The following is a 25,402-nucleotide window of genomic DNA, read 5'->3' as shown; positions in this document are numbered from 1 at the left end:
TGAAATTAACAGGCAGCAGGTGTAAAACAAAAGGAAGTACTTCATACAATGCATGATCAATCTGTTGAACTCCTTGCCAGGGGATGTTGTGAAGGTCAAAAGCATAAGCAAATTCATGGTGGGTAGGTCCATCAATGGCTATTAGCCAAGATGGTCAGGGATGCAGCCCTATGCAGTGGGTGTCCCCAAGCCAAATGCTGGGACTGGACGACAGAATGGATCACTTGATAATTGCCCTCTTCTGTTTTATCTTTGTAGGTGATTAAGCAATTTGCCTTTTGCTTTTCAACAGGTTAGTGAAAGTGCTTCGGGCAACAGTGAAGATTATGATAGTGAGGAGGAGGAGAAAAAAAAAAAGCTGCCGGCAAGCAGGTGGAGAAGTGGTGGGAAAGCCAAAAAACGAAGAGTGGTAGACTCTGACAGTAACAATGAAGGTTCAGATGAAGAGTTTAAACCAGATGCTAAAGATGAAGCAAGCAGCGATGAAGCAAGCAGCGGAATGGGCGAAGGTGAATCTGCCAGCTCTGAGACAGACACGAAGATGGATGCAGATAGTCCTGTGAAAGTCCCTTCTAAACGAAAGAGAGAAACTGACCGCAAACCTGCTAAAAGGAATAGGTTGGAAAATGACCATCCTGAAACACCCAAAAGAGCAATAACTGTTTTATTAGAAACCAAGTCAAGGCTGACCTCTTTTGCAGCGCCTGAAAACTTTGAGTCTCAGCCAAATGTTAGCAGTTCTACTATATGGGAACATGATAAACTTGAATGGCTTCAGGAAGGGAAAAAGAGAGATGGATGTAGAAGACGACAAAGTGATCCTCATTACGACCCATGTACCCTTCATGTGCCAGAGGACTACCTTAACAAGTGTACCCCAGGAATGCGGAAGTGGTGGCAGCTAAAGTCTCAGAACTTTGATGCTGTAATCTTCTACAAAGTTGGGAAGTTCTATGAGTTGTATCATATGGATGCAGTCACTGGTGTAAATGAGCTGGGACTGATATTTATGAAAGGTATTTGGGCCCATTCAGGTTTTCCAGAAATTGCATTTGGCAGATTCTCTGATGTTCTAGTACAGAAGGGGTACAAAGTAGTCCGGGTTGAGCAGACAGAGACTCCTGAGATGATGGAAGCACGCTGCAGATCCCTGGCCCACCCAACAAAGTTTGATAGGGTTGTACGCAGAGAAATATGCAGGATAATTACCAAAGGGACACAGACCTACAGTGTTCTGGATGGAGACCCTTCTGAAAAACTTAATAAATACCTTCTCAGTGTAAAAGAAAAAGTTGAAGACACTTCTGGCCACCACCGTGCATATGGTGTCTGTTTTGTTGACACATCAGTGGGAAAATTTTATGTGGGCCAGTTTCCAGATGACCGCCACTGCTCCAGGTTTAGAACTTTGGTGGCACACTACACTCCGGTGCAGATCCTGTTTGAGAAGGGAAATCTGTCTGCAGACACACACAAGATATTAAAAGGCTCACTCTCTTCTTCCATGCAAGAAGGCTTGATCTCTGGCTCCCAGTTCTGGAATGCATCTAAAACACTGAAAACTCTAATTGAAGAAAGCTACTTTGAGGATAAGCAAAATGTTGATGATAGGTTTATTCTGCCTCCTGTGATCAAATCCATGACATCAGAAATTGACTCTCTGGGTCTTACTCCTGGTGAAAACTCTGAGTTAGCTTTGTCAGCTCTCGGTGGATGTGTCTTCTACCTCAAGAAATGCCTTATTGACCAGGAGCTCTTATCTCTGGCAAACTTTGAGGAGTATGTTCCTGTGGACATTGATGTTGTAAAAGCTAAAGGATCAAGCAGTTTCTTTGCTAAAACTAATCAGCGGATGGTGCTGGATGGGGTGACACTAACAAACTTGGAAATCCTGCAGAATGGAACTACTGGCACCACAGAAGGCACATTACTGGAAAGGATTGACATTTGTTGTACCCCTTTTGGAAAGCGACTCCTGAAACAGTGGATATGTGCACCCCTCTGTAATCCCCACTCCATCAATGATCGTTTGGATGCAGTTGAAGATCTTCTGGCAGTTCCTGATAAAATGTTTGAAGTTAGTGAACTTCTGAAGAAACTTCCAGATCTTGAAAGGCTCCTAAGCAAAATTCACAGTATTGGATCACCACTTAAAAGTGAGACTCATCCAGACAACAGGGCTATCTTTTATGAAGAAACCAGATACAGTAAAAAAAAAATCACTGACTTCTTGTCTACATTGGAAGGATTTAAAGTAATGCTTGAGACCATAGGGATCATGGAAGAAATTGCTGCTGATTTCAAATCTAAAATACTTAAGCAGTTAGTCACTCTGAAGTCAAAAAATCCAGAGGGCTGTTTTCCAGACCTGAGTACAGAACTTAAAAGATGGGATACTGCTTTTGACCACAATGAGGCTCGAAAGACTGGAGTGATTACTCCGAAGGCTGGGTTTGACCCTGATTATGATAAAGCACTAAAGGATATTACAGACATTGAAGAGAATCTTCGGGAGTATTTGGATAAACAACGCAAACGGCTTGGATTCAAAGCCATGCTTTATTGGGGAGCAGGCAAAAACCGCTACCAAATGGAAATTCCAGAAAATGCAATATCTCACAATTTGCCTGAGGAATATGAATTGAAGTCCACCAGAAAGGGTTATAAACGTTACTGGACCAAGGAGATAGAGAAGATGCTGGCGGAGATGGTCAATGCTGAAGAACGGAGAGATGCAGCGCTGAAAGACTGTATGAGGAGACTGTTCCACAATTTTGATAAAAATAGCAAAGACTGGCAAACAGCAGTAGACTGCTTTGCTGTATTAGGTAAGATTTTTTTAAATTGCTTATCAAGCTAATAAAAATATCCTATTATCTGATAGTACTGAAAACCCAGAAATCTGGTGTGGACAAGCTAAAACACTGCTGAGAGGCAGCTGCTAACCTGCTCTTAAAATCCTGAGTGCAGTGTTAGACCAGTGCATTTGACCTTGGCATGAAAATGAGAAGTAGCCACCTGAATTTTTCTAAATTCAATTAAACAGCAGCAGCAATGAATCACCGGGCCCTGCTGTTTTACAAGTTCCTTCTTTGCATATTGCACTTGGAGGTTTGCATTGCCTGTTATGTCCTCCCACAAGTTCAGTATAAATGGTCAGTTAGCACATTTAGGAATCTTAAGTGCAGATCAGCTGCTTGTTCTCAAGGAGTGATAAAACATACAAACACTACTGTGCAAAAAAGTCCTAATGAAAGTACATAGACCTTTTAATGGCTTCAGATTTTATTGTGGAAGTAAAGCTCGAGCCAGGAAAGGCCGAACAATCCTTTTCCTTCCCCCTTAGCTGTTTTATAGTAGGAAGCCAACTACCTTTTACTCCTGAATCACTTAAACAACCACCTACCTTCTCTCTTGAAGAGGAGTGTTGGGGGTTGGAAGATAGGCCAGTAAGATAGCTTCCTCAAATCTGCTGTTAACTCTTCTCCCAGAAATTATCTTCTGTGTTCACCTGCCACTCTGCAGAACTAGAAGTACTACTATGCATGTTGAGAGTGCTCTGTTAGCATGGAGCACTCTGGGATATCTCTGCTCTGGAGAGAAATAAAGCATAGTGTTTCTGGTCCCATTGCTGTGGGAATGGGAGGGCAGGCAGGCCTGTAATATCTTCTGGGACGGGTGGTTTGGAAGAAGCGTCCAGCCAGCCACACCCTGAACATGAAACAGTTGGTCTCTTCCCAGAAGATGCTGAGGCAGATAAAGCTGCAAGGCAGTTGGGTCTAAATGTTTAAAATGTGGGTGCTTAGTCACCAAAATCCATTTTTAGGACACCTAAAATAGGTGGCTTGATGCATACAGATACTGGGGACCAATAATTCTTTTTGGGATGTGGTACCTGCACAGCTGGCCCTTGCTAAAAAGTAGGATTCTCTCATGTGGGGCAATGGAAAGCTTAGGACAGGTTTACGTTTAAGAAGTACACAGTTGTTGTGACCATGCATTGAAGTTAGAGCCATGTCAACTCCAGCTGTGAGATGCATTAGACTGAAATAACATTGATTTGATTGCTCTATCAGAGATGGACACAGACTTTTAATATTTTAAAACTCTATTCTAATACATTTCAAGCAATATAACTGAATCTTGTGGTGAGTCCCTTTTTGCCATGAAGTAATTCATTGTTGTGGAAGCCATTTTTCTTCCTAGTTTTCTTTCGGAATCCAGGGGAAAGCTAGTGCAGGATGCACTAAATACAAATATATATTGGCTGTATACTTGAGTTTTTGTCTTATAACCAAAGCACAAGGCAGATGTTGAAGGCTTATATTTAAAGTTATGTCCAGAAGAGGAAATTACTTCTGACCAAACACCAATAAAATCAGAGTGGGAAATATAAAATCTTTACATATAGTCTCCACTTCAGCAAGTGTGAGTGCTACTAATGTATTAAAGGGTTGCAATGGTAATCTCCTCAGGAGAAGGAAGGATCATCTGTTCTTCTTCGAGTGATTGCTTATATCCATTCCAATTAGGTGTGTGTGCGCGCGCCACGTGCCCAGTCGTTTGAAAGTTTTTCCCCTAGCAGCACCCATCGGGTCAGCTGTAGTGCCCCCAGCAGTGTTGCCACCATAGCGGTGAATATATGACCTTGCTGACCTGGCACTTCCTCAGTTCCTTATTACCGCCAGTGACAGTCATTGGAACTGTGGGGGCTTGCTCTTGCAGTTCTAGCATAGTTTCAGAGTTGTAATAGTTTATAGTTTGTTAGTAGGGTAGGAATGGGGGTGCTCCTTTCCTGTTTCCCCTGGGGGTTTGGGGCATGTGTCAGTCCCAAGGATTCAAACCCTGCAGATCCTGCCATAAACCCAGGCCAATGGGCAACCCCCACGACTCTTGTCTCAAGTGTCTAGGGGAGGTGCACCAAATGGACTGCTGCAATATCTGCAAGGGGTTTTATCCCAGGACGAAAAAGGTGTGGAACTTTCACCTAAAACAGCTCCTGATGGAGGTGGCTCTTTGTCCCCAGCCAGTCTCGGGTGGGCAGGATCTGGTGCTGAGCTTCTCTGGCCTCCGTACGTGAAGTGGTGCCAAGGAAGGACTCTAGGCATAGAGACCCTCAGCACTGGCGCTCCCCAACAATGCAGCCGGCAGAGGTGATGCAGCACCGCTCCCACTCCCTGGTGCCACAGAAAGTCAGGCGGGGGCATTCACCTATGCTGAGGATGGCAACCTTGGAAAGCGCCACTGGTGTGCGTCCTGGAGAGGAGCACCCAGTGCTGGTGACCCAGGAGACGGCACCGTCGACTTTGGCCCCACAAGGGGGGCCACTGAGTCCAGGAGAGTCCACAAGCACTGGCCAGGAGTTTCAGGTGGAGGACATAGAGTTGCCATCCACCACCTTTGAGGCCGCGAGGGACTTAATCACCATGGTCCCCGGCTGGTCCAGATAAGCCTCTGGTTCTGCAGTGCACGGCACTGTTTAGAGGCAAGCCCACGATGCTGATATGGAGATTGCCTCGACGGTCTCTGACTACATGTCTGTGGCACCGCTCCCCAGCACCAACCAGACGGCACCACACCCCATCATGGCACCATTTGACATCGTGGCATCACTCCCCAGAGCTGCTCTAATTGGCAACGCCCTGGCCTTTGCATTCCAGGTCCTTGTCATCTGACTTGGAGGTGGAGTCCCCCTACTCTAGGCACAGCCAACATAGATTGGACCATTGACAGCAGCATGTGGGTGTGGGGCCATGGCAAAGACCTGTGCAAGGGCCATTATGGACACCCTGGGTCTATCACTAGGCCCAGGACACGCATTCCAAGGGCTCCCACTTGGTGGTGTCAGAGCCACGGGTACCCGAAGCATCAGCAAGTCATCCCACCCATAGGGGTTCTGAGGTGAGGGTGGTACAGACCTCAAAACCACCCCCGAATCCTGCTCCCACCACTGACGCTGACCCTGGGGCGGTCACTGTGGAACATGAGGCAACACAGGATGTTCCCAGGAATCTGGAGGGCCAAGAGGACCCCATACCTCCAATTGCATAGTCATCCTCCTACCTGGACAAGGCGGCAGGGCCCTACCCCCAAGTTCAAGGACTTCAAATGGTTAGACCAGGCCAGGCTGTGGCTCAGACCTCTCCAAGCTTGGCTAGCATCTACCTACCGTCTGGGGTGTGACAGCCTGGACTCAGTGGTCACCCTTCCGGTGCAGGTCCTCGAGTCCCTGATGGCTGAAACCACAGGAGGGAATTCCCTTCCACAGATCTCAGCCCTCTTTGTCTCTGGTAATGGATGTGTCGGCGCTGGGGTGGGGAGCACACCTGGGGGCCTTCAGACTCTGGTCTCAAGACTAGCTCTCACTCCATATCAACATCAAAGAGTTGAGGGTGGTGTGACGAACATGCCAAACCTTCCAAGCTCATCTGCAAGGGAAGTGCGTGAGAGTCATGACTGACAACACAACTGCAATGTTTTACATAAATAAGCAGGGTGGAGCCCATTCCTCTCCCCTGTGCTGGGAAGCCCTCAAGCTATGGGAGGTCTGCATAGCCTACTCCATGCACCTAGAAATGTCCTGCCTCCCAGCTTCCCAGAATGAGCTGGCGGATCCTTCCACAACCACGAGCGGTCCAACCGTCCGGACGTGATGCAGTGTTTTCCAGAGTTGGGGAGTTTCCCACATCAACGACTTTGCCACACGAGGCAAGAGGAAATGCCCGCGATTCTGCTCCTTCTGGAATCACAGTCCAGGCTCTCTTGCAGACGCATTTTTCCTCCCCTGGATGGAACATCTGCTGTACGTGTTCCCACTTGTCCACAAGGTCCTGCTCAAGAGCTGCAGAGACAAGGTGGCAGTCACACTGGTGGCGCTGGTGTGGCCTTGCCAACACTGGTACCACGCTACTGGAGCTGTTGGTGGAGACCCTGATCACATTGCCTCTGGTCCTGGACCTGATTACCCAGGACCACGGTTGCCTTCATTACCCTGATTTCCATGGCTTAGAAGCTTCATGGCTAAACCCCCTTGAACTCAAGTGCTCCAAGCAGGTTAGGAAGGTCCTGTTCGGTGGCAGGAAACCCTACACCAGGGCTGCCTATGTGGCCAAGTGGAAATGGTTCACAATCTGGTGCACTCAGATCCGCACACCCCTGATGCAGGCGCCCTTATTGCTTATCCTGGAATACCTACAGCAGGGTCTGGCGGCATCATCCATCAAGGTGCACTTCGCAGCTATCTTGGCCTTTCACCCCTGAGCAGCTGTGCATTCCGTCTTTGCCACCCTCATGGTTGGCCATTCCCTTAAGGGTCTGGAAAGGCTGTACCCACAGGTTAGACAACCGATCCTGGCGTGAGCCCTTTACCTGGTCCTTTTCAGACTAACAGGGCCCCCGTTTGAACTGCTGGCAACTTGCTCGCTCCTCTACTTGACATGGAAGGTGGCCTTCCTCATTGCCATTACCTCAGTGAGGAGGGTATTGGTGCTAAAAGCCCTCACCTCTGACCCTCCCTACATGGTTTTCTTTAGGGACAAGGTGCAACTTAGGCCTCATCCAGCCTTCCTTCCAAAGATTGTATCCCAATTCCACTCTAACCAGGACATCTTTCTACCTGTCTTTTTATCCTAAACCTCAAGTGAGTAGCCGAGAACGGAGGGTTCACTCACTGGACGTTCGCTGAGCGCTGTCCTTTTACATTGAATGCACTAAGCTGTTTTGTAAGTCAAACCAGCTGTTTGTGGCAGTAGCAGACCAGATAAAAGGACTCCTGGTCTCGTGGATCACATCCTGCATCTGGATGTGTTATGAGCTAGCCAAAGTTCCAGCTCAGGCACTAATCGCTCATTGCACAAGGGCACAGGCCTCCTCGGCGGCACTCCTGGCCCAGGTCTCAATACAAGAAATCTGCAGGGTGGTGACGTGGTCCCCGGTTCACAGTTTTGCCTATCATTATGCCATTACCTGGCACGCCAGAGACGATGCAGCATTTGGCAGAGTGGTGCTCCAGTCAGTGATTCCACCGCCTCAGTAAGGCTTGGGAGTCACCTAATTGGAATCAATATGAGCAAGCAGTCAAAGAAAAAAGTTACCTTCTTGTAATTGTTGTTCTTCGAGTTGTGTTGCTCATATCCATTCCAAACCCACCCACCTTCCCCTCTGTCAGAATAGCCGGCAAGAAGGAACTGAGGAGGTGCCAGGTCAGCAGGGTCATATATTCACCGCTGTGGAGGCGCCACGCCAGGGGGCTCCACAGCCGACCCAACGGGCGCTAATAGGGGAAAAACTTTCCGATGACTGTGCACACACACACACACACCTAATTGGAATTGATCTGAGCAACACATCTCAAAGAACAACAGTTACAAGAAACTGTTTTTGTTTTTTTGAAAGAAACTCCACCCAACTGGTATGTGTACAATGAGAAATACAGGAAATGAGGGATAATTACAATTAATTGGAATTTTTCTAACTTTTGTAGATGTCTTGATGTGCCTCGCTAACTATAGTCAAGAGGGTGATGGACCATTCTGCCGACCTGTAATTCTACTGCCAGAACAGAATACTCCACCCTTCTTGGAGCTTAAAGGTTCACGCCATCCATGCATTACAAAAACGTTTTTTGGGGATGATTTTATTCCTAATGATATTGTGATAGGTTCCAAGAATGAAGATGAAGACAGCAATAGTGAAGCCTACTGTGTTTTAGTAACTGGCCCAAACATGGGTGGCAAATCTACACTAATGAGACAGGTGACTATGAAATATGGTTACTTAAAACATCTTTTGTTCCAGGGCACTAAAGAACATCAAAGAATTATTAAATGCACTATTGAAATCTCAAGGTTGGAATGTAGTCACAGCTTGACAGCACCCAGCAACACGTCCGCAGTTTGGGCTGTAAAGTGAAAAATACTCTGGTTGAAAATGCAGCAAGTATTTATTTACCTAAGAAGGATGAAACCTACCATAAGAATTTAGCCAAAGAAACAAGACTAATACTCTTGTTCTCAGGAAAAGTGGCAGAGGTTCTTTAATAAATGCAGGTGGGCTCAGGACTTCATTTCATTGGATAGAGGGTGCTTCTCATAACACACTACCTCTGTTGGCATAATGGGATATTGATTCAATACTAACTTTGAAGTTATGTGGGGAGAGAGTACTGAATTGCCAACACCAATTCCTGCAGTCTCTTGTTTCTTCAAAGATACCTGTCTAATTATTAGCTAGGTTCAGTCCTACTTAGCTTGAGGTCTGACACTTGGGAGGAGAAAAGTTGGACAGTTTTTTCTTTTGTTTTGCAGGCTGGCCTTTTGGCAATAATGGCTCAGTTGGGATGCTATGTACCTGCTGAAGCTTGCAGGCTTACTCCTATTGACAGAGTATTTACAAGACTAGGTGCCTCGGACAGAATTATGTCAGGTGAGTTCCTAAAATTGTACAAATATAGAACTGAGTAGGTGGTAAAAGTACTTGAGTAGATTCAAATCATTCACTTGGTGGTTCTTTAGACATTTGGGTACAATTCTAATCCCTTGCTAGTGGATCAAGTCTGAGGCGTGAAGCTGTGTATGCCACCCTGTATTAAAGGGGCTAGCCAGTTGCAGTTCTTCACTTACCTGTCTTCTGATGGAGAGTAAACCCTGAGGTGTGACTTTCAGGGCAGAAACAGGACCTTAGTTGTGTCTGGGTATTCCACATGCTTGTCCATTATGTCTGATGGGAGATCAAGCTAACTCCGGATTACCCTTGAAATTGGAGTCCACATTGGGAGACAAATTTTGAGGTAGCTCTCAGGAAGTTAAACAGCTGATGGCAGGTCTCCTTAGAATACCCTTTTCCAAGTACTTTGGAAAAGAGAAAGTCAGCTACTACTTAGACTTTTGTGGTGTAAGGCTCTGTTATAGGAACATCATCTGCCTCACAAATATCCAAAACAGTGTGGCTTGTGTCAAGGCTGCTGTCCAGGTTCTTGATGTCAAAATACATCAAGAACCCTGAGTCCAGCTCACTCAGAGAATGGAGAAAAGTTGAGCTCATAGATTTCTTGGAATATTTTATCTTGGCCATCTATTTAGGGAAAGAGAAGGAAGCCAACGTGGCAGAGATTGATTGCCCAGCAGCAATTTAAGAGGTGGCATGGTAGCTGACTGTAGGGCAGAGGTGTAAGTGTTAGTGAGGTGGAGACATGAGGACTTACGGATTCATAAGCATATACAGTATGCTTAATGACCTAGTTAGTTTCACTTAAAGTTGCATTTTTCAAGAACGTATGTTAAGTAAATTCAGTTTCCCCATAAGAATTAATGTAAATAGGGGGGCTTAGGGCGCAGAGGAATTTTTTTTCACCAGACGACATTATATACATATACAGTATAAGTTTTAAATAATTTAAAAAAATTTAATACTAGACTCACCAATGATGATCGTGAAACTTGGTTGAGGCAGGGGGCTCCGCTCCATCCTGCTGGGGGTCAGGGGCTTGCTATATTGTGTGTGTGTGCACGCGCACACAAATATCTTGGGCTGCATTTTTAGCTCAGTGTTCCATTTTTATTTTTGTTAATGAAAAGTTCTTGCAAAAATGTCCTTTCATCTATATAAAGATGTGGTCTAGGGAAATCCATGGCATTTAACACTGGTCCCTCCTTAATCAGCCACATACATGGAATTAATGCATACAGTAGTCATCTGAGAAGCAATACTGAATACTGCATGAGAGCTGGTTTTGGAAATGTGACTGTCAACATCAGCATCATTTAAACATTTCAGTGGGAGAGAGAGAATAGCTTCATGGCAGTCAGTGAAAGGAGAATTGATAGCAAGCCTGAAGAGTTACTTGAAATAAGCAGCAGGTGTTCAATATTCCTCAGTATAATTCTGCTCTGTCTCCAAAAAAAACTTCCTCCTTGTTGAAGAGTTACTGGTTAAATTAAATACATCTATGGGATTTTCCCCCAGCTGGGGAAAGTTAAGTTCATATCTGGTTTAATTTGACCATTTAAAAATAACTGCTGCATAGTCTGCTGTCTTGCATGTATGGAACTTTGTGTTTTGTCATTTCAGAATTCTCCTCAGGTGAGTCCCATTGAGTAAAGGGTCTTGCATTTTGTGATATGTAAAGATCTGAAATATGTTACTTCTGCTTGTATTGTGTTTGTAGAAATAGCAGAAATGTCAAGCCTAGTTTTCTCTTACTTTGTTGGAGAATCTCTGGGATGTTTGAATTTTATCTTAAATTGAAATCTGTAACAAAGGCTTTCTTTTCCCAAAACGTTAGTAAATGGAGTTAAATGGGTGTTTGTAACAACATTCAACAGTCTAATATTCCCTTCCCCATCAGTTGCTCTGCTTTCATTGGTTCTTGTCACCATTTCACTAGTTCACCAGTTATTCTTCTACCAGAGAAAGGACTTCATGTTTTTTCTTGCTTGCTTTTTTACATTAGGACTAGTGTACAAACAGGGTTGTTTTTTAGTATTACCAGTTTTCACTCAGTTATACTTGTTCTCCTACCTGATAGTCTGAATGTCTTTTTTTTTTTTTTAAAGCTCAGCTTTTTCCTAGTTCTGGTCACAGCTGGCTGGAAGTTTGTTTAGTCTAATAAATGTTGTATTGTTGAACTGTATGCTGTACATGCCTGCCTTTGCAAAACTTTTATACACTTTGAATGAAGTTTTGTTTTTGTCCTTTTTAGGAGAGAGTACCTTTTTTGTTGAGCTGAGTGAGACTTCCAGCATACTCCGGCATGCAACAGAGCATTCCCTTGTGCTTGTGGATGAACTAGGTATTCAGGCTCTTTTAATAAGTACGGGGAATAAACAGGAAAAACGGGAAGTATTAGTACATAAGCTAAATTATGACTTAGTTGACATCAGACTTTGTGGATAAATCTCATGACTGGAATATTGGTATAGAGGGGTATAGCTTGTTCCAGATGGGGGAAAAAAGAGAGGTGGTGGTGCATTATTTATCAAGAATACATATCACTTTTTTTGAGGTCCAGAAGGAGGTGACAGCAGACCAGTTGAAAGTCTGACTAGGGGTTAAAAAAATATGAATGATATCATGGTAGCGGTCTACTGTAGACAATCAAATCAAGACTAGGAGGAAGAGGCATTTCTAGAAAAAATATCCAAAACACAAGACTTGGTATTAATGGGGGACTTTATCTACACAGACATCTGTTGCAAAATTAATACAGCAGCACACAATTTCCAAAAAGTTCTTGGAATGTATTGGGGACATTTTGTTCCAGAAAGTGGAGGAAATAACTGGGGGGATAGCCATTTTAGACTTGATTCAGACCAACAAGGGAAGAATTGGGTTGCAAATCTGAGGATGGAAGGCAATTTTGATGAAAGTGATCATGAAATAAGAGTTTATGATTCTAAGGAAAGAAAGGAGTGAGCAGCAGACTAAGGACTTCAAAATAGCAGACTAACAAATTCAGAGAACTTCAGGTGCTGGGAAAGAAAATCTAAGAGATGAAAGAGTTCAGGAGAGCTGGTAGCTCCTCAAGGAGACAATATTAAATGCACAACTGCTAACTATCCTGATGTGAAGGAAAAAGAGGAAGAATAGTAAGAAGTCAATATAACTATCAGTGATCTGAAAATCAAAGAGGGAATCCTACAAAAAATGGAAACATGAATAAATTGCTAAGGAAGAAAATATAGAATAAGTATGTAGTAACAAAATCAGAAAAGCTATGGCAGAAAATGCATATGTATCTGTAACCATAAAAGATGGTAATAAATACATCAGGAGTAAGAGAAAGATGAAGGAAAACTTAGGTCCTCTCCTTAGAGGGGAAGAGCTAATAATTGTTGACATAAAAAAGACTGAGGTGTTTAATAAGTCTATTTTGTCTTCACTAAAATGGTTAATGGTGACCACATACTCAACACAATTAGTATTAACAGTGGGGAAGAAACACAAGCCAAAATATATAGAGAATTTAGATAAATTAGATGTATTCAAGTCAGGAGAGCCCGGTGAAATTCATCGTAGGTGGTACTTTGAGGAACTAGCTGAAGTAATCTTGGAACCATTAGCGCTTTTCTTTAAGAACTCATGGAAGACAAGTGAAGTCCCAGAGACTGGAAAAGAGCAAAAATCTTTATCTTTAAAAAAGGGAACAGAGGACCTGGGAAATTACAGACCAGTCAGACTAACTTTTGATACCTGGAAAGCTACTGGAACTAAGTATAAAATAATTTTGTAAGCACCTAGAGAATAGGTTAAGGAATAGCCAGCATTGATTTGTCAAGAACAAAGTATGCCAAACCAATCTAATTTCCTTTGACAGCATTACCAGGTGGGGAAGCTGTAGACATATCTTGACTGATTATAGTAAGAACACTAGGGAAATGTGACTAGATTGAAGAATTATTATAGAGGTTACACTTTTGGTTGGGAGGATGTGTTTAGTGAAGACCCACGGGGGTCAGTCCTGGGTTGAGTATTAATTCAGTATTTTCATTAATGACTTTTGAGAGAAGAGTATGCTTATGAAATTTGCAAATGACACCAAGTTGGGAGGGGTTGCTAACACTTTGGATGATAGTTAATTGACCTTGACAATTTAGAGAATTGGTATGAAATCAACAAGGTAAAATTCATTAAGGACACATGCAAAGCACTATACTTAGGAAGGAAAACTCAAATGTCCAATTACAAAATGGGAAATAACTTGCTATGTGGTGGTACAGCTGAAAAGGATTTGGGGAGTTATAGTGGATCACAAACTGAATGAGTCAACAGTGGGATACAATGGGGAAAAAAGGCTAATATTCTGGAGTTCATTAATAGGATTGTTTATATTGAAGACATGTGAGGTAATTCTCCCACTGTACTCCATACTGGTGAGGCTTCAGCTGGAGTCCAGAAGAGAGAAACAAAAATGATGAAAAGTTTAGAAAACTTGGCCTATGAAAACTCTGCTTGCTTAGTCTTGAGAAAATACAACTGAGGGACCTGATAAGTCTTCAGCTATGTTAAGAGGACAGTGATCAATTGTTCTACATGTCCACTGAAGGTAGGACTAATAGTTGTGGGCTTAATCTGCAGCAAAAGAGATTTAGAAAGATTTTTCTGAGTATCTAACATAAGTATACGGATAGATAAATTCTAGAATAAGCTTCCAAGAGAGGTTGTAGAACCCCTGTCATTTGGAGGTTTTTAAGAACAAACACCTGTCGGGAATGGTCTAACTTCAGATGACCTCTCGAACTCCTTTCCAACTGTACATTTCTATGACTCTCTTATAGGTGAAGAAATCAAACCTAAGATTAAAGGCTAGGCCATAAAGCTATTTAGTGTACACATGACAGTAGCAGTTTGAATGTTTAAAGTGTATTAAACATTAGCAGCATTCCAGTTAGCCTTTTCATATTAACCATGGATGTCCCCTGAAAACAGACTACTTTCCAGTGGCCATTGGGAATTACTGCAGGAAAGGTCATAATCTTACCCTCGGAGCCCCTATTAAACTGTTTTATGTTGTACCTTAGAGACCAACAAATTTATTTGCATCTGATGAATTGAGCTGTAGCTCACGAAAGCTTATGCTCAAATAAATTTGTTAGTCTCTAAGGTGCCACAAGTACTCCTTTTCTTTTTGCGAATACAGACTAACACGGCTGCTACTCTGAAACCTGTTGTATGTTGGTTTTTTTTCCCCCCATCAACCACTTCCTGCCCTGTTTGCCACTGCTGCTGACACTTGACTGCTGTCAGGCATGGAACTAGGGTGTGGGAGAGGAGATTGCTGAGGAATGAATATCCAAAGCAGCTGCTACCTTAGATTGTCCATGCCAGTTTGTGATTTTATAATCCGTTATTTTTTAGATGCATCTCTTCCCTATTGCTGTGTGAAAGACCTATGCAAACATTTGACATCTTGTGTAATCAACATAATTGCAGACACTTTCCCTCCAATCAAATAACTACTATGCTTTAAATTCACACCCTACTTTAGTTTGAATTGGCTTGTCAGCCCTTGTAAATTCTTAGTGCAGAATAAACATCCACAGGGAGAGTTAAGCTACATCTACGCTACAGCAGTCCATGTGGTGGCGATGCTCTAAGCTGATGGCAGAGCGCTCACGCATAAGCTTAACTCCTGCCTCTCTGAGAGGCAGTAGCTATGTCAGTGGGAGAAGCTCTCCTGCCAAAATAGTGGTGCTTACGCACATGCTTAGATTGGTATGATTTATGTCACTCAGGAGTGCAGATTATTCACACCCTTCAGCAATGTAAATTAAACTGAAGTAACTCGTACCATACACAGTGTCTTAATGTGGAATAGCTATTGTGCTATAAATTCCACCATAGTTTTGCACTAACTTCCCTGGGTAGACAAGCTGTTAGTAATTTAGTGGGCTCTATTTCAGTAACACGTAAAATAACTTGAATCTGGCTTAAGTTCTCTCTTTAAATACTGGGTTGAAGTCATATTTTGCTTAGTGTCTAGAAATGCAAGTTTGTTCCACATTGGATGTGTGAAGGTTTTTCTTCTTCTCTTGCAGGTAGAGGCACAGCTACTTTTGATGGCACAGCTATAGCAAGTGCAGTTGTTAAAGAACTTGCAGAAAATATAAAGTGTCGCACACTTTTTTCTACACATTATTATTCATTAGTAGAGGACTATTCACACAGTGCTGCTGTGCAACTGGGCCATATGGTATGTACCAACTGTTGAACTTCAAGGAAGGGTATTTGCATCACTTTGGGAAGTGGGGTTTTTATTGGTAGGCCATGTTCCACAATGTGCATAGAGCCTCAGTTTTCTACCTGTAATCAAAAAGGGGTGTCCTGAAAGAAGGAAATGTTCTATGTACACTAATGTAAAAGTACTGGATAAACTGCTTTTATGGTGACTTTTTTTAGGCATGTATGGTTGAAAATGAGAGTGAAGATCCAAGCCAGGAAACTATTACATTCCTCTATAAATTCATTAGAGGAGCTTGTCCTAAAAGCTATGGCTTCAATGCAGCAAGGCTTGCTAATATTCCAGAGGAAGTTATTCAGAAAGGTCACAGAAAAGCACGAGACTTTGAGAAAGTTACACTTTCACTGAGACTGTTTAAGTAAGTTCTTTCCTGAATTTATTTTAAAAAAACAAACACAAAAACTCAGGTGCTGTGCCACATAAAGAGGGGCTAAGTAGCTATGCTAGAGCACAACAGAATGGGGGTGGGGAGAAGAGAAGGTTTCCTCTTGGCTCCTAGGGGAAGCTAGACATTTTCTCAGTACAGTGGTGCTAAGGGTTCACCTATGTTGTAACTTTTAGAAGTTAGCCTTGGCAATTGTTAGGTGCTACATGACTTCAGAGAAACAATAATACATTTAAAATCTTAAGACTATCCTTTAAAAATTAGTATTTTTAGAGTTTTTTCATATTTCCTTTGACATTAAAAAAACACTCCTTCAAAAATAGACTAATGAAGTTAAGTGGTAAAACTGAAGGCAAAGGAGGGTTAGCCCCTTATTTTGATTAATTGCCTGCCAGAAAAACTCATGATCAGTCCTTCAAAAGGTGGAGACTGATTTACCCAGAGAACATATTACTTAGTGAAGAACTTACTAGACCTCTTTTACTAAACATAAATGTTACTTAGCAATGTGGTCTAATTTCTCTCTCTCCCCTCCCACCCCCTTTAGGCACCTTTGCCTGGTGGCAGAGAATGCAGCAGGAGATAAAGCTGTTCCTAAACTGATGACTGTGATCAATAATCTGTAAGATACAGTAACAAGTGTTAGTGGTGGTTTTCTCACAAAGATGGTATGCAGACAACATTATGATCTAATAAACTTTATTTTTTAAAAATGACCATTTTTCCATTTTCTTTCCTAGGAAATTAAACCCTTTTAATTCTTATCTACCCTCTACATAATGGTTATTGAATACTCCACAATATATTAAGTCTAGATGTTATGGTACATGCATACACTTTCAGGCTGTTGATTACCCACTGTCACCAATACACATAAATGGAAAAAAGCTATGAAACTGTATAGAGCTGTATATATACTTGTCTCAGCTTCATTATAGCAGGAAATTGCTGTGATTTCCAGCTGTTGATACAGGTAATTTCCAGACTGTTCAAAAAAAAACTATGAACAGAGTAAAATACAAGACTGTTTTGAGGAGACTTTCTAATGTGTACTTTAAAACATAGTAAAACTTTCATTCACAAAACTTAGTTACATGGGTACTTTGTTTTATAGTGCATTGTATATGCTAGGAAGTCTCATTAAAACACATTTTTTGTTAGGGTGATTTGAGTACAGACTATTGCTGGGGCAGGGAAGGAGATTATTTTAACTTTTTCAAAGGATACCAGAAAAATTGCTGGATATAATTTAAGGTTAGTGTTTTCTCTTTCATAGAAAGAACGTACATACTGGGACATGAGTACAGTTACAGCAAGTCTAGGTGTGCTAACAAAACAGGACACATTCAAGTACAATAAGATTTTTTTTTGCTTGAAATTAAAAACAAACTACATGAGAGTAAAGCATTTAAAATCATATTTTTCAATCTGAATAAATGTTAAAAAAAATCAAAAGAAATGCAGAAGTGCTAGCTCACATTTTACCATGTTACAAAAGCAATTGGTACCCATGTCCATAACAGCAGCAACAAAGAATGCTGCTTGTCTACAGAATAGTACTACTGCAAATTGGACTGCGTTTCAATGCTACTTGTAAAAACACCAGCTTTTCAGAAGTTGGTATCTGTACAAAATTGCAGCTTATTTTCTTCACTTCTGTCCCTTCAAGAGTCTTTGTTTACACAGTAATGCTAAAACGCCCAGTTCTGTTATCCTGAGTCAACATATTGCCACTTTCTTTTTGGTAGGTTGAGCTCCATAGTGTCAACACCTTACACATCCATTTTTTAATACAGTCTCTTTCTGCAGAAATGGGCAAGTATAATTTCCTCCAAAAAAAAGTTTAACAGTTATGATATTAGAATGGCAGGACTTCTTTTCTGAAAGGAATTCAGTTGTGCTGCAATGTATTAGATTCTATAGGTGGAGCAGAGTCATATAGTGTATCTGTATCATGTGTAGGCTCTCCAGCTAGTGTACAGGGATTAGAGAGTGTTCCAGCACCACAGTCACAGAAAAACCTAGAAGAAAAAAATTATCTTCAGTAGGAGAATTAAACTTGCTTTAAGTTTGAATAGTAAAGCTGCTCAGCCAAAGTATTCATTCTTGTTAACATACCTATCATGTCTAATAAATTCTACATCATGTCCTTGATGGCACTTCTTAATGCAGTTCACACATATGGCATTACGATCTGTGGTGTTACAAGTGTGACATCTAAAGTAAAATGTAGCACATTAGGCATGATTTGAAAATGGACAGGTGGTTACAGGCACATCTGTAATTGGCAATGTGTTAAGCACAGAAAAATGCCAATTTCCTTGTAGAAGTAATGTTAACCAAAAACCAATCAAACTTGCAGACTCTAGACAATAGATCTAAGCTGGTTCATCATTTACACTAGACAGCTTTCTATTTAATCACTTATATGCTAGAGGGATGCTGGGTGAGGGAGATTACTATTTTTTCTTACCTTTCATGACCTATAACTGTTTATAAATTTGTTACCTGTAGAAGTCATGCATTGGGTAGCTGGTGTAACTTGATATTTTATATAGACACTGGCCTCTACTGACAGCCTTTTCTATGGCATCTTGATTGTTCATTATTTTGTTATCTGTAATAAAAGGATAAACTATCAGATAATTAGAACATTCCTTTTAGGTCTGATCCCAAAACCCCCACACAGTAAACTGCATGGAATATTCCTAGGGGAATTCTGCGCCAAAAAGTTTAAAATTCTGCATACAGTATTTTCAAATTCTGCATATTTTATTTGTCAAAATAACACAATATAATCACAACAGTTTCAATTACGTTTATTTTAAAAATACTGTCAGCAAGTATGTCTGTAACAGTACAGACAAAAGATTCAAGAAATGTTTTTTGACAAATAGATTCCTTACCAGGCATATTAATACAGAACTCTGAGTAATAATTCATTTAAACTACAGTACAGAACAGTATTTCCCACACTCCTCAGAAGCAGTGCAAAGGTTTGGGGGAATCACTGGTAACTGAGGAGATGAGGGAGAGGGAAGTAATTGCTGGGAAGGAGCCTGGGGTTTTTTGGGGGCAGGGAGGGAGTGTTATAGGGAGCTTCCCCCATGCAGACCCTGGCTGATCCCTAGCCTCTCCAATTCAGACAGGCACATCTGCCCCTGTCTCCAGGTGTCCCTGCACCCCCATGTTTTCTTCTGGCCCTCCTGTCTACATGTGTCCCACCCCCATCCCTATATGTGTGTCTGCCCCCAACTCAGTCGCCCCCCAGTCCCCATGTGGCCCTGCACCTCCACTCCCATTCAGTCCCTACCCCAATCCTCCCCCACTAGCCCTTGTGAACCCCTGTCTGACCCCCAAGCAGCCCCATGCTGTCTGTCTCCCCATCTCCTGCCCTGGCCTGACAGGCGCTGTGAAGAAGGCAGGCTCTTTTTCTGTCCTAGCTAGCCAGGTGCTACTGCTCTGGTCTAGCACCATAGCGCTCTCTGATGGGCAAAAGGTGGAATTGCAGTAACTTTCTTGCAGAAGCTTTTTACTGCGCAAAAAATTAAAAGTATGTGTAGCTCATTAATTATGTGCATGTGCAGTGGTGCAGAATTCTCCTGGGAGTAATGGAACTACAGTAACAGGTTGAGTTCTCCATGTCAGAATTTTAGGTATAGTTCCAGAGTTTAGGTATTCCTGATATGTAAACAACTAAGCCATCCCTTCCAGATTCCAGGTCAGGGTTGCTGACAGATTAGTAGGCCAGCTGATAGGGCTGCTTCTGCATTCCTCAGAGAATGCACAGCAGAACTCCTTATTGAAAGAGAAAAACATCAAGCAGCTCTGGTCTTACTTCTTTCAGTAGACAGCCTTTATTGACCAAGGTTTCACACCTATATTCTAGGAAGCAGGACAGTATTTCCCCTAATTTTTCAAATAAGGTAACAAGTTGCAAAAGGTTACTTCCAGCAGAGCTGGGAATAGAAGACCGGTCTCATCCACTCAGTCTATCTATACGTACTGTTCTTAGCAGTAAGCCATACATGCCTCTTAGATCCAAGCGCAGACCCCAGGAACCTTAGTGCCCAAGTCTGCGTCTCACAACTAGCTTTATAATTCACTTGCAAAATGCTGCCTCGCTAGTGTGTGGTTCATAGCTACTTACTTTAACAGACTTGTAAAGTAAGTTTCTGAACCATACTGGATACTTGTTTTCACTCACATAGCAAGGAGTTCTGATTAGAGGAATTCAGTATGGTCTTTCAAATTCCCAACCAGAAAGAATTAACCAATATCAAAACAGTCTAAAGAAGGATTAACTGATGAAGTGGTCAGTGGAAAAGGCTACATTCTGCCAGGGAAAATTAGATACAAACAATAATTTTCATTTTATTCCCTTGGACTCTGCAGTGCTTTAAAGGTGTTCCAGCTATTGGCTTAACTCTGAACAAAGCTCAACTTATTTCTTTTAGATGAAGTTCTTAGGTTCAGGGCAATTTAAAGTGTAATACTGCCAAAAATGAGACATTGGGATATGCAATATTGTAGAATTTGTAAGTCTCCAGTATGCCATTCATCTTTAAGAAATGCCATATGTAAACAAATATGCAATGTAAAATCCACACACCTTTCATTGTTACATTGACACCAGATGCTAGAAATAAGCCTCCAAAACGGTTGTTGAAAATCTGATTGCCTTCTAATGTTGCAGTTGCATGATTTGTTATTTCAATACCTGTATTTGGGGGAGGTGAGGCAGAGAATCAAAGCCTTAGTGTGCATTTTATATCTCTTTCAGCAGCCAGATTTACAGTTAAAGCACTTAATATTTCCTATGATCGGTCAGACAGTCATTGGCAAAATGACTAATATCTAGAAATTGTGCTGTGACTGACCGAGCTAAAGTCCAAACATTCCCACTGCATCTCTTCATAGAAGTGAAGCCAATTTCATGTTTTTCCAATTAGCAACTAATAATCAAACCACTAGTTTCTCGGATAACAGGGCAGTACAATTGACCAAGATTTTCAAAAGTGATGCCATTTTTTTAGGTGCCCATCTTGACGTGATTTTCAGGAACTGTACGCTATCTGAAAAGATATGCTCTTTTAAAAGGTGTCAAGGTGGGCACCCAAAAAGTCTGTTGATTAAGCCCAAGATTTTCAGAAATCAGACTCCTTCAGGTCACTTGGCCAGAACTCATTTTGGCAGCTCCCCAGCACTACACAGAAGCAAGACCTTTTAAAGGTCTTCACAGAAGCTTGCTTTTTCTGAAAGACAAATGGAGAAAACTCAAGCATGCAATTTCAATTGATTAGGATTAAAGAACTATTATAGCACAATGTCTAACAAACAGCAGTGTACGAAAGTCACCATTATTACAATAAGACTTAGTATTCCTATTCAACTGATTCCATAAAAAACACAGATTTCAATACTTTTGAAGCCTTCCACGCAAAGTGATTCCAGAATCTCAGAAGTATGTTGCTAAAATTTCCATTGCTCTAAAACAGGATTAGTGATAGAAAATTCAAGTAAACTCTCACCAAGTCAGTAACATATACATCCTGATTGACTTTCAAAAGAAAATTGTGAACAGTTACTAGGAAATCTGCTATGTGATGAGATAGAAACTGCATTATTTCCTGATAATTTCAGAGAATGCTGCAAACTGGCATTTTGGCAATTCTAAAATCCCAAATGATTTCTAGAACATAACTGTAGAATATCTCAGATTGTTCAAATGAATAATAATCCTAGCTGTAGAAAAGGGACCCTTGCCTGTCATAATACTGAACTAAAATCTGTAAGCTCTAACCCTTCAAATATATGATTTAAAGAATACAAACCTGCAGCAAATCCATCAAATATTCGATTTTTCCTTAACACAGGGTGACTGTTGGTGCTGATGAGAACACCAGCTTGAGCATTCCTAAAAATATCATTCTCTTCAAGGAGTCCTACAACAGAACCAACAACAAACACCAGATTTAAGGCTAAGCATCTTTGTGTTTCTCTTTATAAGCAATTTGTTTGATATTTTACTCATAGTACCAATGATTTCAATGCCAGTGATGGGTATTCCCAGGACGTAAGGATTAACAGGATGTTGGTGATAATACGTCATCTTTTGAAAGTTATTCTCAATTTATATGTTTCTAAGGTTATTTAATATAACTAGGATTTTCAGTACAGATGGGGAAAACATGGGGACTTATGACCCATTACAGTAAGCTCATAAGTAATACACCTAGACTAGTGGTTCTCAGCCAGGTGTACACGTACCCATGGGGGTACACAGAGGTCTTCCGGGAGTACATCAACACATCTAGATTTTTGTGTAGCTTTACAACAAGCTACATAAAAAGCTGTAGCCAAGTCAGTACAAACTAAAATTTCATAAAATGACTTCTTTATACGGCTCTATATACTAATACACTGAAGTGTAAGTACAATATTTATATTCCAATTGATTTATTTTATAATTATATGGTAAAAATGAGAAAGCAAGCAATTTTTCAGTAATAGTGTGCTATGACACTTGTATTTTTTATGTCTATTTTGTAAGCAAGTAATTTTTTAAATTAGGTGAAACTTGGGGGTACGCAAGACAAAGACTCCTGAAAGGGGTACAGTAGTCTGGAAAGGTTGAGAGCCACTGACCTAGAGGCTACTCTGTATTTAAGAAAACCAAATCTGTCAGACTTTGTGCTCTGCTCTTTCTTCTACAGCAGCATTTGGTAGTCTCAAAGAAGAGCATAATTTTTTGACTGGTACTTTTCTGCTGCAGTGCAGCACAACTCAAAACTTCATAACCTAAAACTAAAGTTAATAATCCACAATGAAGGACTAACTACCTAATTTCTTAATAAGATATTTTCCTTTTAATAGGTAGTAGGGGAAGTTTGGCTCTTTCCAGATCTTTGGTATTGACAAAAACTATACATTTATAAACAAAACCAACCCCCTCACAAATCCAAGATCTGAAATCTTCAATTTGATGGTTACATCAGACCTTTTGTCCTTGAATTAAATGGCAAAAAAGTGACAAATGTAGATCGCAGGTAATAAGGAAGAAGTCTAGCCTTATAGAAGTAGTCTGGAATAGGCTTCCTGGTTGAGGTGAATTTCTTCTTTGCCTATTACAGTTTAGTATTACAGATTTAACTGATGACACTAAAAAGCATTAGTATGTTTTAAATAAATATTTTACTACTTCATAAAGAAAAATAATCAAATTTCTAAAAAGCAATTTAAAAGAACAATATCTTAATCTGAAATTAGATTATAAATCCAATATATTTAACATATTCTAACGAGGAAAGAATGCTACCTCTGCCCCCATTAAATATACAGATGCCCCCATCTCTTCCATCATGGATTTTATTTCTTCTTAGCGTAGGATTACTGTCTGTCTTAATCCATACTCCAGCCATTGCATTATCAAAAATTTCATTGTCTTCTATAAATCCAAGCCCTATAAAAAAAAATATTCAACATAACTGTCTTTCTAATAACCATGTTGCAAAGCATCTTAAGGTCTGAAAAAATGAAAGAATGGACCTACCAGAATTATAAACAAGAATACCACCATTCTGACCTCCCCAGATTTTGTTGCGCCTAATTTTGGGGTTGCTTCCAGTTCTATAGATAATCACAAGCAAATAAGTCATTAAAAAAGGTTTCCTAAAACGGAACATTTAAAATACATCTGAAGATGGGGCAAAAAATAGTACATTAATCACATCAGCATTCTGTAGGTTTACACATCAGACCCCATGCAAAAATATAGAAGACATTGCTTGCAAGCCTTTAGAAATCCTTGATTGTTTCCAAGTAAGCTAATAGACTTAAGACTTCACACCATTATCAACAGAGAGAGAAACTGGGAATAAAAGTCAGCATCCAGGTTCTCCTGACAAGAATTCCTCCCCTTGAGTTGAAATTGAGGACACTAGATTTAATAGGACGCTCCTCTCCCCTCCTCCCGGGGTAAATTTTAGGAACCGAAAGATAAGGAGGAGTAAAGAGAGAAATGAGGATAATACAATAAAATCCCTTTTTCGATGTAAAATGAAAACACATATTACCTTATTTGAACCCCTGAGTACATGTGATTATAGATGTCATTGTCCTCCAACACTCCATGTCCATTGTCATAAAAATAAACACCAACCTGACATTAAAAATAAAATAATTAAATTAGAAGTAAGGAAGAAGTGTGAAAACAGTATTTCTATCATGCAAAAAAACCCCCACCTGTTTCCCACTATGTATTCTATTTCTTCTCAGTACTGGAGTACTTCCGGTTGTCACCCAGACTCCAGCCAAAGTATTACTGTAAACTTCATTTTCTTCAATCACACCTTGTCCTTTTTCATGCTAAATACAAGCAAGATAAGTCAAAGATTAAATAAAGTAGCCTCTTGCAAATATTGGCTTTATAGCCTTTTTCTTTTTGTGGGGAAAAAAATCTCTTTGTCCAGGTGTGATGTCCTTTCCTATGTTAGACGTCTCCCAGAGTTCTCAAGTTACTACCATTTAAAAAATCATTTTGTACTATTCATGAGACTTTATATTTCTGAACATTTTAAGTGTAAAAACAGGTTAAGAATTTCTCTTTTTACATCTGATTTACTACTTGAGATTTCAAGGGTTTGTACTGAAGTTTAGAAATCTCTGCTGGGTTTTGCTAGTGGAGCTCTGCACTCAACTGTGTGCTAGGAAACCAGGTTCTAATCTTACATCCAGCATTGTCTATTAAAAATAAAATAAGTTATGTTTCTTACTTAAGGCATATAACAATCTTTACTGGTGCATTTGTGTTTAAACTTAAAGCTACATTAGACTTGCAGGGTCAGATACTAAGGCAAATATTTATACAATTCTAGTCTGAGAGCTTCAGTTCATTTTATATAACCCTTGGTTTCACATGCGAGAGACTTACGACTCTAGTCTTGACTTCTAACTTCTCTGTGTACTTTTAGTGACACATACCAGCTTGTGGGTGGGAAGATATGAATTTAGTCAGTCTAGCGGTAAATGTGAAATGCTCCAGGTTTCTAGATTTAAGTGTACATGATGTAAAATTATTACCAAAAATGGATGTAAGATAAAACCTTATTATTTTTTTTTTAAATCTGATGATAGTTTGCTAGCTAGCCCTTTTAAAATTACACTGTAGGGCAATGTCTTGAATTTAAAAGAAATATTCTAGTTATATTTGCCAAAATTAAAACAAGATTAATTGTAATTAGGTCAATCTATCTGTAGAACATAAGAAACTACTTCATTCA

At 40.8% G+C, this 25,402-nt stretch overlaps 2 protein-coding genes across 4 annotated transcripts in view; one reads left to right on the top strand and one right to left on the bottom strand.

Moving 5' to 3' along the window:
- MSH6 (mutS homolog 6) overlaps nucleotides 1-16,837 on the top strand; it is a 30,436-nt gene extending 13,599 nt beyond the window's left edge. The window contains exons 4-10 of the mRNA XM_084622926.1: nucleotides 293-2,828; nucleotides 8,483-8,754; nucleotides 9,306-9,423; nucleotides 11,699-11,788; nucleotides 15,534-15,688; nucleotides 15,895-16,094; nucleotides 16,669-16,837. Of these exons, the coding sequence (XP_084479052.1) occupies nucleotides 293-2,828; nucleotides 8,483-8,754; nucleotides 9,306-9,423; nucleotides 11,699-11,788; nucleotides 15,534-15,688; nucleotides 15,895-16,094; nucleotides 16,669-16,747 (3,450 nt within the window). The 3' untranslated portion in view covers nucleotides 16,748-16,837. The remainder of the gene's footprint in view (nucleotides 1-292; nucleotides 2,829-8,482; nucleotides 8,755-9,305; nucleotides 9,424-11,698; nucleotides 11,789-15,533; nucleotides 15,689-15,894; nucleotides 16,095-16,668) is intronic.
- The window catches only part of FBXO11 (F-box protein 11), a 197,800-nt gene continuing 189,201 nt past the window's right edge, over nucleotides 16,804-25,402 (bottom strand). For all 3 annotated transcript variants that reach the window (XM_084622927.1, XM_084622928.1, XM_084622929.1), the window contains exons 15-23: nucleotides 24,366-24,488; nucleotides 24,197-24,282; nucleotides 23,674-23,750; nucleotides 23,440-23,583; nucleotides 21,956-22,066; nucleotides 20,734-20,841; nucleotides 18,630-18,738; nucleotides 18,240-18,338; nucleotides 16,804-18,142 (exon numbers count right to left, since the gene is read on the bottom strand). In XM_084622927.1, the coding sequence (XP_084479053.1) occupies nucleotides 18,013-18,142; nucleotides 18,240-18,338; nucleotides 18,630-18,738; nucleotides 20,734-20,841; nucleotides 21,956-22,066; nucleotides 23,440-23,583; nucleotides 23,674-23,750; nucleotides 24,197-24,282; nucleotides 24,366-24,488 (987 nt within the window). In that variant the 3' untranslated portion in view covers nucleotides 16,804-18,012. The remainder of the gene's footprint in view (nucleotides 18,143-18,239; nucleotides 18,339-18,629; nucleotides 18,739-20,733; nucleotides 20,842-21,955; nucleotides 22,067-23,439; nucleotides 23,584-23,673; nucleotides 23,751-24,196; nucleotides 24,283-24,365; nucleotides 24,489-25,402) is intronic.

The sequence above is a fragment of the Lepidochelys olivacea genome (assembly GCF_965140295.1).
Source record: "Lepidochelys olivacea isolate rLepOli2 genome assembly, chromosome: 3".
Classification (NCBI taxonomy): Eukaryota; Metazoa; Chordata; order Testudines; family Cheloniidae; genus Lepidochelys; species Lepidochelys olivacea.
This window is presented reverse-complemented; position numbering and strand designations above follow the sequence as displayed.